The following is a 13275-nucleotide window of genomic DNA, read 5'->3' as shown; positions in this document are numbered from 1 at the left end:
TCTCCCACCTGTCCTTCCTTCTCGTCCAATGACAGGCCTCGTTCTATCTTGCACCTGCCTTCACCTTCATAATGACATCATCCTATAGTTCTTTGTGAATTGATAGAGTACTTAAGCAGATACTATGTATAGTGTTGTGTAAATAAGGTTTCCTGAATATTTTCTTCAAATAGAGAAGTAATTTTAAGCGAAGACCTATTTCTGAGTCTAGGTGTGACTAAAAAACCAAGTCTATGAAAACGAATCTAGCTCCCAGCTTTCAAAACTGATAGACTGTCTCCATGTATCACGCATACATAAAGTATACGTAGAAGAAGGATGAGCCTTTTAATGTTCCTGTGCCTATAGTGAATCAGAAATCTTTTTCATGACATCAAACAGCGTGTTCATGCCTCTGCCCACCATGGAGGAGCATGTGCGCTAGGTAAGTATATTGGATAAACTGCAGTTCTTCCCTAAATAAAGCTATGGAAGAGCTACCAAAGGGACAGTGGGACGCCTTTTAATTAACACTCTTGGGTGGAGCTGGTAACATCGTGGAACTGGCCAGGAAGACAATGCCAGTCACAGCAACAAATCCAAGAAAGCCCCAAAGCAGCAGTGAACGCTGTCCCTGATCAGCCTCTAATCCAGAACTGTTGTCTTGTTTGATACCCTCATGAGTGCAGTCTGTCTGAAGCATCTCATAGCATCTTAAGGTACCCTGGACTTTGATGACATGAAATTTAGCGTCTGTTCTCCCTGTCAATGACTGAAATGAGAACCGTCTTCTATCTGTAAACGGGCAGCAGGGATTCATTGGGAAGAGAAGTCGTTCTGGTGTCCTGCATTGGAACTTGAGGTAGATATTGCTTGGTTCTCTGTGGAAGATGAGGGGAAGATAAATTGGGACCAAAGACGCAAGACTTCGGGAGTATCACAGAAACATTCACCAGCAATGGCTGCCGAGCCTGAGGGTCAGTCTCAGGTTGACCCTTTTCTAGTGTGGACGGCCTGCCTAGTGGCGGTGCTTAGTCAAGATAAGGCAGTTTCGGAAAAACGTGCAGGGTTCAGTTTTAGTATTTGGGCCTGAAAAGCCTAAAGGACCCCACACACGGCAAGATCAACATGTGGTTGGAAATGTAACTCCGGGGCTTGGGGCAGATGGGTGGAAGTGACGTTTGATGTCATCGAAGTCTGGTGTACTTCGAGATGCTTCAGCATGCTCATGCACAATAAAAACAGGACTCCTCAGGTCTGAATCCTAAATGTGCATTTTGATGTGTAGTCTATCAAGACAGCATTTACATGCATTAGTGTTCGAGGGGCCTCTGCTTCTGTGATAAGATGGCAGTGAGTGGGTTCATAGTCTTAATGCCAAAAGTCATATTGAATTGTCATTATTGTCCACTGCTAGAACTAGAGCTTTACTTAAAGCAAGCTATATGGTTTGACAGCTAGGACAACACTAATTAAAAAAGGAAGAACCCGAAGGCCCATCGGCAAGCTCTACTTTTCATATATGAGAAACTACTCAGCAAGTAACTGTACTAACTAGTCCTGTGCTTAGCAACACAGATCTCTCGTAAGACAAACAAACACGCGCTGAACAGCAACAACAAAAATTCATACATTAAAAACCACGTCGTAGGACAGACCCTGTATAAAGATTTATTGTGGGAGAAGGGAGCAGGAGTGGGGACCTGGAGAAGGGGCAGAGGCAGAGAAAAGGGGGAGACAGAAAAGGAGAGAAAGAGAGGCCAGCTGGGAACGCATGGGAACAGAAAGAGAAAGGAAGGAGGGCCTGGGGTATCGAGCAGTCCTCTTATACACTGCCAGGTTTGGGGGGGGGAGGATGATGATGATGATGGCAGCTGTTGCTAGGTAACTGTTGGGTGGAGCCTAGCCGAATGTTGCTAGGTAACTGTTGGGTGGAGCCTAGCCGAATGTTGCTAGGTAGCTGTTGGGTGGAGCCTAGCCGAATGTTGCTAGGTAGCTGTTGGGTGGAGCCTAGCCGAATGTTGCTAGGTAGCTGTTGGGTGGAGCCTAGCCGAATGTTGCTAGGTAGCTGTTGGGTGGAGCCTAGCCGAATGTTGCTAGGTAACTGTTGGGTGGAGCCTAGCTGCATTATCTGTAAGCCAATACATAAACTAGGGGCTGGTGAGGTGGCCCAGAGGTTTGCTGTTGCACAGGATTCAGGTCTGGTTTCTAGCACCCATATGGAGGCTCACAACTGACTCCAGTTCTAGGGGAAACAGTGCCCTCTTCAGGCACTACATGCTTGTGGTACACATGCACGTGTGTGTGTGTGTGTGTATGTAGTTTTAAATGCCTACTTATATAATCCCCTTACTAATGACCAAGAACAAGCAAAACGAATGTACGGATGACAGAAGTGAGGAGACCTCTGAGGGACGGTGTGGTGAGTCGTAGCTTCATCAAGAGACCCTCCCAGGGTGGAGAGTTCTCTCTCTGTCTTGAGCCTCCTTAGAACGGCCAAAACTGGCTGGATTGAGAATTCATGATCTGTGCATACAAAGAGCTGTTGGTCTGAAATTAGCTTATTAATCACTGACTTCACCTGCTTCGCAAACGCCCCACCAACTCTCAGAGTCATCTCTTCCTTCACAACACCAAACGGCACCCAGAGACCTAGAACACTTCCCAAGCAGGAGAATAGAGCTACAGTAAAAGATCTGGTGTGCTCAGGAAACAAGATATAACTGGTCAGCGGAGAAATTCAAACCTAAAACCTGGTCTTCTCTACAGAGACTCTGAGATGCTCGACAATTGGTAACAAAGATGTGGGAGGCCTAATGGGGGAGCGTCGCTTGAAATTATGTGGAAAAGTCTGGAGCTCCTTTGATCTGTATCTCTGGTCTGTGTCTGGGTAATTTATTTCCCTCCCACAGGTCAGAAACAGGGCCCACGTGACAGTGAGTCTGCCTACATTCTAGGTACCAACATCCCCAGGCCTCTTGTACTCTAGAACAGCAGGCTCCTTCAGAGGAGTCTCGATTGTAAGAAACACGATCAGCTTACAAGGAAAAGCAAATCAAGAGCAGGAAATCCAGACAGAACCTGAGACATGAGTCAGACAGAATGGAGCTGTCAGGCCATTTTACAAGGGTTTAGATCATTGGAGATATTTGGTATAAACACAAGATACTAAGTAACAAGTCTATGTGGGTATTAGCTCTAGGGGCACTAAGAGAAATTACTCAAGTATGATACACGTGGGGCTAGATTTTATGGTTGTAATAAACATTGAGAATGGACTTCTCAATAAAGTGTGGCACGGTAACACAACTCTATGTGGATCAGGCGCTGGGTAGGGGGCGGGGATGGGGATGGGAAGAAAACGAATTTTCAGCTTCCAAAGGAAAAAAAAAAAAACAAAAAAAAAACAAACCAAAAGAAAGAGTTGTAAGAATGCTTAAAACATTGGCATGGATCGGAGATATCATAAATGTGTCTTAAGCCACACGCAAACTTAAAAAGAATCAACACAAAATAATAAAGGTGTTTGCCAAGAGATCTCACGGAATAAGACAGAAGAATGAAGGAAGGTCGAGGATGTTCTCAGCAGGTTAAGGAAGTAAAAGGAAGGGGAAGATTGGGACGTGGTGAGCAGGGGGCGGGTGGGAGACAAGCTAGGGAAGAACATGGTCACTTGCTTGGTCAGTCAGAATTCGACAGAATGGGCAGAGAGGAAAGCATTTGGATAATTTGCTATGTAAATAGCAAAGACTCAGGTACCAAAGTGGATGTTGTCATCGAAAGGAGAGTAAAGAGCTCGTTAGGAAAACAAAAGGACCTTCTCTACCTTGGAAGCCACCGGAGCAGCCAGTAAACAAATAAGGAGACTTTGAGGGAGGAAAGGAATGGCACAAACGCATGCCTGCCATTTGGTTTTGTTTTCCTTCTCAGTGGCAGCTGTGGTGGCAAAGTCATCAGATGTGGGACTGAATCTCTGATGGTCTGGGTCGAGCGCCACGTGGGAGGCAGGAAGTCTGCTTGGGAGTAATTTTGAGAGTCCAGCCCAGGGTGAAAATGTATTTATTAGTTGACACATGCTGCCACTGCAAAATACTGTAGACCAGGCAGCTTAACAGTTCAAGAGGCTGGGACCTTCAAGGTCAAGGATTCGCTTGTTGGTTTCTCTCCTTCCTGGCAGAGAAAGCCACCATCTCCGCATGTCCTGAAACGGGGGATGGGGAAGCAAAACCTGCACACCTGGGTGTCTCTTCTTATGGGGGACTATAATTCCAGAGGTTGGATATCCTCCCTTGTGACCTCATTTGGCTTTAGTGACATCCTTACTCCAACTTCAACATACGAGTTTGCCAGGAGTGATTTATCACTGGAGGGAGTGTCAGTTGCTTCCCGTGTGTACTTAAAGGAGGGAAACTAAAAAACCGAAAAGGATTGAGGAGATCCACACCATGATGGTCTGGACGGGAGTGGGCAGCAGCCAAGATAGTTCAAATGACTGCACCAGTTTCTAAGAACAGTAGAATGGGAAACCAGAAGGGCCTGGGTTTAGACCAGGAAAAGGGTTAGGGACTAGTGGGCTCTCTGCTTAAGAGGCTAGAGAGCAAAGTGAAACTACCTCAAGTCACTTCCAGGGGACGCAGCTCTGCCTTGCAGTATAACTAGTGGACGCTTCACTCTCAGATTTGCCAGAAATAAAGGCTAGCAGCCTGGAAGATTTGGGTCCATTAGTAAATCATCCAATTTTCCTTTCTTTTTAGACGACTTAATACGTTGAACAAGTGTGCCTCAATGAGACTTGATGTGAACTTCCAAAGGAAAAAGGTGGGTGCACCTTACGGAGACCATGACCTCACCAACAGAACAGCCTGTATTCAGAGACTGGAAAAACATGCAGGGTTGGCGGGCTGGCTCAGTGGTTAAGAGCCCTTGGCGCTCTTCCGGAATACAGGAAATGGGTTCCCAGTACAGGTCCAGGGGACTTCATGCTCTCCCCTGGCCTTCATGGGCACTCACAAACACATGGGAGATACACACACATGAAATACACACACACATATACACACACATGAAATACACACACATATACACACTCATGAGATGCACACACATACACACACAGGAGATACACACATTTGAGGTGCACACATATACATATACATTTGATATTCACACATGAGACACACACACAGGAGATATACACATATGAGATGCACACACATATGAGATACACACACTCATGAGATGCACACACATATGAGATACACACACTCATGAGATGCACACACATATGAGATACACACACTCATGAGATGCACACACATATGAGATGCACACACACATGCACACATATGAGATGCACACACCTGCATACACACACCCTCAAACACACGTGGGAGACACATCTCTTTAAAAACAGAAGAGGAAGCAGCCTTGAAGCAAGGCAACGTTCTCACATGCTTACCCTACCATCGCTTTCTTCTCCAAATACCACATCTTGTCCCCACTATCAAGAATGGGTCTGTTTTAAGACCGTACTGGAAGTTGGTTTTGCGATTTCACTCCTTTGTGCTTTCATGGTTTGTTGTTTCCATCTGAAGGTTTGGATAAAGAAATAAGCATCTCAGTTCTTTGGCCTCACCTTTCAGGAGTCTGTGCGGCTGTAACTGTCAAACTGCCAGGTCCTCCAATCGATGAGTAGATTAAGAGATTCGGGGAAGCGCTGACAGGTCCAAGTGTCTTCTGATGGTTCTAGTCCCGTCTTTTCTCTCGAGCGAAAGTCAGAGCTGCATCCATCTTGGACACACTCATTCGGCATTAGGAGTACGAGTCAGGGGACAGTGTGACCCTGTTCTTCACCACTCTGCCCCAGTCACAAGAAATTTCTTCCTAGGATCCCTCGCCAGACGTCTTGCAAACAGAGACTTCTGTTTTAAAATGATAGCAGTCATAATATATCTGAAATCCATGATAGCCCACATCCTTTGTTGATTGGTTGATTGCATTTTAAGTTTTTAAAGATGGGGCTTCATGTAACTAGCCACCAGGAACTTACTGTGTAGTCAAGGCTGGCTTCGAACTCCTGATCCTCCCGCCTCTGCTTCCCAAGTGCTGAGATGACAGATGTTAACCAATACGTGTACAACCCACACTGTTTGGGTGCCATTGTGATGGTCAAAAGTTTTGGGTTTCAGACAAGTGTGGGTATCGTGGTTTCTGATTGAGCAGTGAAGTCTATGAGCTTATTACAAAATCAAACAAAACCCAGCTCCCAAGTGGGCAACACTCCTGATCTCAAGCTCCGTGGGTAAAGAAAACCCAGTTTATTTTCTGTTGATGGTTATCAGAGAGGAAGGGAGCTCAGTGTATTATCTCGTTCTTGTCAGCTTCTCTGGGCACTGCGGAAGGAAATTAAACCTGTCCCATGCCCAGAGCTTCTGGGTGAGTCACGCAGAAGACTTTTGACCTCAAGAGTGTCCTTAGGAGCTGCCAGCTCCAAAAACCAGAGCCCCGCCTCCTGTGCTCTGCCTCCTGTGCTCTGCCTCTGACCTCACTGAATGGGTTCTCTCCTGGACGTTCAGGATTAAATCACTTGGGACATCTCTTTTTTAAATGTAGCATCTCCATCTGTAATTAGCCAGATCTGGGGTTATTTTGAAGCAGCGGGGTGTCCTCTCTTTTGACTTGCACAAAGTAATAATTACACCTAATGCATCTTAACTCACCATGGAGTAACCCAACCCTTGGAAACCAGTCCTCCCCCGCCCCAGCCCCCACATTTATATTCCAAAGAGTCTCAGTCATTTTGGCTTGACCTCATCATAAAAGCAATCCAGCTGAGGAGATAAGAGAGGGAGAAACAGTGTCCGGAGAAGTATTCAACCGTGAGGGAATTATGCAGGCCACAAACAAATTTAAAATGTGGGAACAGACCTCCCAACAGCTGTCTGGCTACACAGACCCCCTTGAGAGGTGCCCTGACTATTTGAAGCACGCAGGTCAGATGTCGTCTTGGTCATAACACATGGTTCTTACTAAACCGAATGCAGCCGTCCCTGGGAGTCCGAGACCAGGTGGCTGCTCTGTGCAGATTTCTCACAAAAGAGAATGTCAAAAAAAACGAATGACGCACGGTGTTTCCCACAATGTGGAGCAAAGGGCTCTTTGCCCTGTCACCTACCTGCTCTGCAAAATGTCCGTGGTCTCAAGGCTCTCTGTGCAGCATACAAATTAGTCACCTTGGTATTCTGACCTGCTTGGGACTTTTTTATATCCGTTGCAGTGACACATGCACTTCCTCTCCCCTCAGTGGGAGCCTCACAAATAAATGCACATGAATAGAGTACTGCTTCTCACAGTGCAAACTGAAGGCTCCCAGACTGTTTCCAGATAAAAACATTCCCGCATATGGTGCCTCGTCACCTGTCAGTCCCCGTCCTGGGCAGTGTCTGGCTGGTCCCAAGCAGCCATAGCACACTCCTGACGTAACTGTAGGTTGGTCCTTTATTGGCAAACAAAATCATTTTTTTGAGTAGGGACCAAGTCTAGGCCCAATGATAGGAGAAAGAGTGGGAGACTTGAGAATCAAGTGCCCCAGAAAGCTATCGAGAGCTCCAGTCAGAAATAGAAAGTGATCAAGAAAGAATTAAAAACAGGACACCGTGTGTCCTGTCTACAGATCCTGTGAGGCAGAATCTTCATCTCCCATCCGCAAGAATCATAGATTTGAGTTTTTCAGTATGGTCCACACATGCCTTAGTCATCCAAGGCCACAGACTCCTCCCTTGAAGGCTCTGGGTGGGGGTGCTTTCAGGGCAGCCCTGGTAGTTAGTGAGTAAATGCTGGCATGGAGTCAGTCGCCCTCAAACCACAGACCAAAAAAGCAAAGGTGAGATTTGAAGCCTACCAACTCTTCTCTCTTAAAAAGTTGTTGAAATTGTTCTGGACCCCAATGCCCATGAGTCCCTTGGCCTAAGCCATATGGGCAGTGCATTGTTTTTTTACGATGGAAACTCATCTTGCCATTACAGTACCAAGTTCTTCAGTTTGTTTTGCCTGTCTTGGGAAATTTTAATTTTGAAGACTCGATGAACCAAGTCAAGGAACAAAGATGGATGTCAACAAAGAAGCACGGGCACTGAAGCCTGGCTTCTATTGCGCGTGTGGTCTGTCCTGCTTCTATCCCTGTGGCCTAGCATCTGCCCTCACATGCACAGACTCACCAGAACCCTACTGAGAGGCATTTCTGGAAGCAGGATGGGGAGGCATTCCAGCAATGGGGCTGATTCATCAGTCTACCAGAACACCAAGGAGACCATCACTGCATCCCAGTAGGCCAACTCACTGGTGTGGGTAACGCTGATGGACGTTGCAACGTTAGCCTCTAGATGCCTGTGTAACTGTGGCTTTGCCTCCTGTCGCAGCTGCAGATTTGTATGGCTCCCTTTGCCTGTTTCATTTCATTTTGTTTTGTTTTTAAAAACCCGTTTCTCAGTTTCCAGTGGTATCCGGCTAGTAGGAATGTGTAATTTTAGTAAAGAATGTTCTCATTTAGAAGAAAGCCAATGCAAGAGACTCATCCAGACTAAAATCAATGCAGAGTCAAGCTACCTATTCTTGGACAAATATTACTACCAACTGATTCACGCCAGCTAGCATCATGGTGACATTGAATGGCCCCGAGTGGCCGGTGTTTAGAAAGATAGCTCTTAAGGCTCCCATTAAAGTTAGCATTTTAATAAGACTCTGGATCATGTCCAAAGGTGGAAAGCCACACAGAAATTGTGAGTAAAACCTCAGGGCTAGGACCTTCTCAGCTAGATGCCAAGGGCATTACTGAGTTCCTGAAACTGTGACAAGGGCCTGATTTCCATCCTCACCTCTGACATGTTGACTTCCATGCCCCGCATCTCCTGCCAAACACAGTCCTTCCTGGCAGCTGTAGGCAGCAAGGGCAAGCAAGAGGAAGTGAACACAACAGCCATCACCTGAGTGGCTGAGAAGATAGTGACAGACTTGACTTACAGAGGCATATGGATGTCTCAGAATCCTCTGAATTGGGAGGGATCCTACCCAGTCCCCCAAGAACTCCTGCTGAGAGCACCCCCGACAGTTCCCTCGGCAGGATGAACTCACTAAATCAAAAAGTCTTCATGTAAAAAAATGGCTGGTGAGCCTGACGCCTCTGCTTTTCTCTGGAGAAGCACAGAATAAGGCTTCTTTCTCACCACACCAACTCCTGTGCTCTGTCCTCTAGGGCACAGGCTGGGAAGCTGCTGCTCCAGCTTTTATAAATAAAGTTTTATTAGAACACAATCACTCCTGGCAAAGTGGAAGAAATTCTCCAACAGGATCTATATGGCCTGTGAAACTTAAACTACTTAGAGCTGACCTTTCACAGATAATGGATCCAAAACAAAATTTCCCCCAAGTCCCTGTGGCAAATTGCCTGTGTGTTTTATTTTCTCTGGCAGTCGACACTCATGTTTTTATAAATTTCAATATGAATGAATTGTCAAACATGAATTTTAAGAAGTAAACAGAAAGTACGAGAATAAATGTTTTTAGTATTAGATATGATCAGCACAGAACTTCCTTCTAATAAAAAAAATAAGCAGATTGGGGATAGAGAATCCAGGATGGGAAACAGGTAAGCCTGACACAACTGTACATGTTATGCTGAAGGTGAGCACACTAAACATGCATCACTGTACTGAAGGTGTGTGTGCACTAAACATGCATCACTGTACTGAAGGTGTGTGTGCACTAAACATGCATCACTGTACTGAAGGTGTGTGCACTAAACATGCATCACTGTACTGAAGGTGTGTGTGCACTAAACATGCATCACTGTACTGAAGGTGTGTGTGCACTAAACATGCATCACTGTACTAAAGGTGTGCACACTAAACATGCATCACTGTACTGAAGGTGTGTGCACTAAACATGCATCACTGTACTGAAGGTGTGTGCACTAAACATGCATCACTGTACTGAAGGTGTGTGCACTAAACATGCATCACTGTACTGAAGGTGTGCACACTAAACATGCATCACTGTACTGAAGGTGTGTGCACTAAACATGCATCACTGTACTGAAGGTGTGTGCGCACTAAACATGCATCACTGTACTGAAGGTGTGTGTGCACTAAACATGCATCACTGTACTGAAGGTGTGTGTGCACTAAACATGCATCACTGTACTGAAGGTGTGTGCACTAAACATGCATCTTTGTACCGAGGTGTGTGTGCACTAAACATGCATCACTGTACTGAAGCTCCTTGTTCTTCATCTATAGTAACTAAACAGAAGGTGTCTATCAAAATAGCAGGACCCTAACTTCCGTGTTAAACAAATGCCTATGGGCACAATGCGGACAACGCTGAGTATACACGAGTTTAATATCACAAAGCGTTGCATGTGTAATCTAATTAAGCTAGTTGGCCATGGTGTGCAAAGGGAACCACGCAGATCTAAGATATTTCTTGTCCTGTTCTCATACCAGGGGCCATAAAGAAATTGACCTCTTGCTGAACAGAGCAGAACGAAGCTTTGGCATTGTTCCGAAGCTTAGGGTATCCCTTTGAGCACCTACCATTCAAAATGGAGCAGTGCTGTAATCCCAAAGTTCATTCTTCATCATTAGCCAGATCCTACCTACAGTTATGAAGCTGCAGACTCATGATATCTCTGTGGGAAACAGTGGTGGGATCCATTACTCTGTACATAAACCCTGGATCTGGTGTGTTCTTCTGGCCTCCGCTCACACCAGACACATCTGCAGTTCACATACATATATGCAGACAAAACACCCATACACATAAAATAAAAATAAATCATTTCTTAAGGGTAGAGTAACTATGACATCATGCAACGTCATCTTCACAGAATATCCTTCAGCCCCCATCAAGAGCTCCTATCTCTTAACCCATGCTCTGTACTCTTTACCCAGAATGCTAAGGAAGAAAAATGTTTAAATTTCTTCCCCGTTTTTGAATACTTATGCTGAATTCAGCAAGGTATGTTGGGGATGGGCCCAAATCGTACATGAAACTCATTTATCTCCACTGATTTTATTCAATCTTTTCCTTAATTTTATGCATGAAGCAAAGTTTTCTTTTTGTTAAAAAAATTATTATGTTTAAATTTCCTTTCTCTCTTTCCTTTGTGTATGACCCATAGGCCATGCCATGAGGTCTCTGGGTGCTGGGACTTGAACTCTCGGTATCTGAGGTCTGAACCTGAGCCTTTAATCTGGACTGTCTCCATTGTGGTCTGCAATCTCCTATTTGTACTGTCATGTCGGCCTTTGAAACTTCACCTTGTGGAGCACTTCCAGTTTGGCAGACTGGAGGGTGGTTAGCAGTGTTCACCCTGTGTCTGTAATGTGAAAATGAACTCTGACGTCACTCCAGAGTTTACATAGCCTCATCACATATAATCACATATGGATTATTTGTGGACTACTTTATACATGTGTTCTGTCATCGTCCATACTTCGATGGAGAAAACTGGTTCCTTTATCAGTTTTTCCAACTTAAAATCCTGGGAATGACCTTATGACCTCATCTTTGTGACTTAAAAGCATAAATTCTCCCTGTCTTTGACACGGTGCTTAAATCAGGCGTGACCTAGCGGGGAGGTCAGGCCTTCCGTTGTCCTCAATGTTTTGACCATACATGGGTACAGCCATCCATTTCCGCTTACTAACCAGACCCACTAACCACCCTTCTTCACAGCAGCATACTCAGAGCCCTTTATCTGCCGTCTTGTTGAAATCCTGATGTTCTGTGGCCACAGTATTTCTGTAGCATGCTAAACTGTTGCGTTTAGCTTTGACCTACCCACCTTTAGCTCCAGGAAGTGGCCGCACTACCAGCCCCCTCCTAGCTTCCCTTGAATCCGAGGATAAAACACACACACACACACACACACACACACACACACACACACACACACACAGACACACGCGCGCGCGCAGTTGTTCCTTTTTATCTTATCTTCTTGGCACAATTGCTGGGTACTACTGTCTCCTGTCTGGAAAAGCACGCCCTTATCAATACTCTTAGCTCCATACCTCCCCCCTGCCCTAATCTTGAATGGCTGGTCCCACCTAGCCCCGCCAAACATCCCTGACCACCTGCCTGTAGTAGTGGCCACAGCCCCAGCCTCTACGGAGACCTCACACGGTTGCCTGGTTGCCTGGTTCTCCTCTCTCTAAAGCATGGCGAACTCCTTCTCTCCTTCCTTTCTTACAAAGACCAGGAAGTCCCACCTGCACCTTCCGCCCAGCAATTGGCCCTGCCCAGCAATTGGCCCCTGGCTTTCTTTACTGACAGATCAAGAACCAGTTGGGGAACAGGACCTTAACATCAGAACTGCCCCCTACACTAAATCATTCCATCCGGAGAGTAAAGTCAATTTGAGAGGTCTCTTCTCTCTATAGACACGTTCAGCTCTCTATATCTCTCATTTCCCATTTCTATATAAACACAGGACTGTTTTTTTTTCCAAGTCCAAAAAGACAAACCAATGAAATCTGATAGTCTCTTAAACAGTATACTAAGAATCTTACAGAGGAGTCTGCCACATACCTGATACTTCACTTCATGCCAAGCATGTGAAGAAAACTTGCACTCTAGAAAAATGGGGGGGGGGGTGCAGATTTAGCCCATTCTAGGTCAGGACCACAAGGTACATTGTTGAACAAATTTATAGATTCACATACAGCATTTTTTTAGATGCTTTGACTAAATGAGGCAACAGGTGAAATATTCTTAAACCAAAATGATGGTTGAACCAGCAGGGGTTTGTATTGAAATATTTCTTGAACCTGGGTATTTGCATAAATATAATGTAGATTTTGTGTGTGTGAGAGTGTGTGTGTGTGTGTGAGTGTGTGTGTGTGAGTGTGAGTGTGAGTGTGTGTTTATATTAAATGTATACTATGTAATAATGTATTATCTTAATTATATGGGGATGAGTACAAAATCTAGGTGTGAAATTGATTGATAATTTCTTTTTTTTTTTTTTTTTTGGTTCTTTTTTTTTTTTTTTCTCGGAGCTGGGGACCGAACCCAGGGCCTTGCGCTTCCTAGGCAAGCGCTCTACCACTGAGCTAAATCCCCAACCCCGATTGATATTTCATTAACAACTTGTGCATGTGATTTGGGATGGCCAGTCCTGACAAACATGATGGGTTGTATGTTGGTGTAGTATGTCTGCATCTTCTCTGTTATGATGGAAAATCCCATTTTCACAGAGTCACCCTCAGTACTTTAAAAGATGCAGCATGGGGTTGC

The 13275-nt window shown here is 45.2% G+C and overlaps 1 protein-coding gene across 13 annotated transcripts in view; it reads left to right on the top strand.

The window, feature by feature from the left end:
• Nucleotides 1–13275, top strand: part of Stard13 (StAR-related lipid transfer domain containing 13) — a 396060-nt gene that overhangs the window by 352606 nt on the left and 30179 nt on the right. For 11 of the 13 annotated variants that reach the window (XM_017598426.3, XM_017598424.3, XM_063271572.1 and 8 more), the window contains 1 exon segment: nucleotides 4734–4797. The exons of 1 other annotated variant lie outside the window; for it this stretch is intronic. In XM_017598426.3, the coding sequence (XP_017453915.1) occupies nucleotides 4734–4797 (64 nt within the window). 13 annotated transcript variants of the gene reach the window in all.

The sequence above is a fragment of the Rattus norvegicus genome, chromosome 12 (genome assembly GCF_036323735.1).
Source record: "Rattus norvegicus strain BN/NHsdMcwi chromosome 12, GRCr8, whole genome shotgun sequence".
NCBI lineage: Eukaryota > Metazoa > Chordata > Mammalia > Rodentia > Muridae > Rattus > Rattus norvegicus.
The sequence above is the reverse complement of the archived record's forward strand: the minus strand, read 5'-3'. Positions and strand labels throughout refer to the sequence as shown.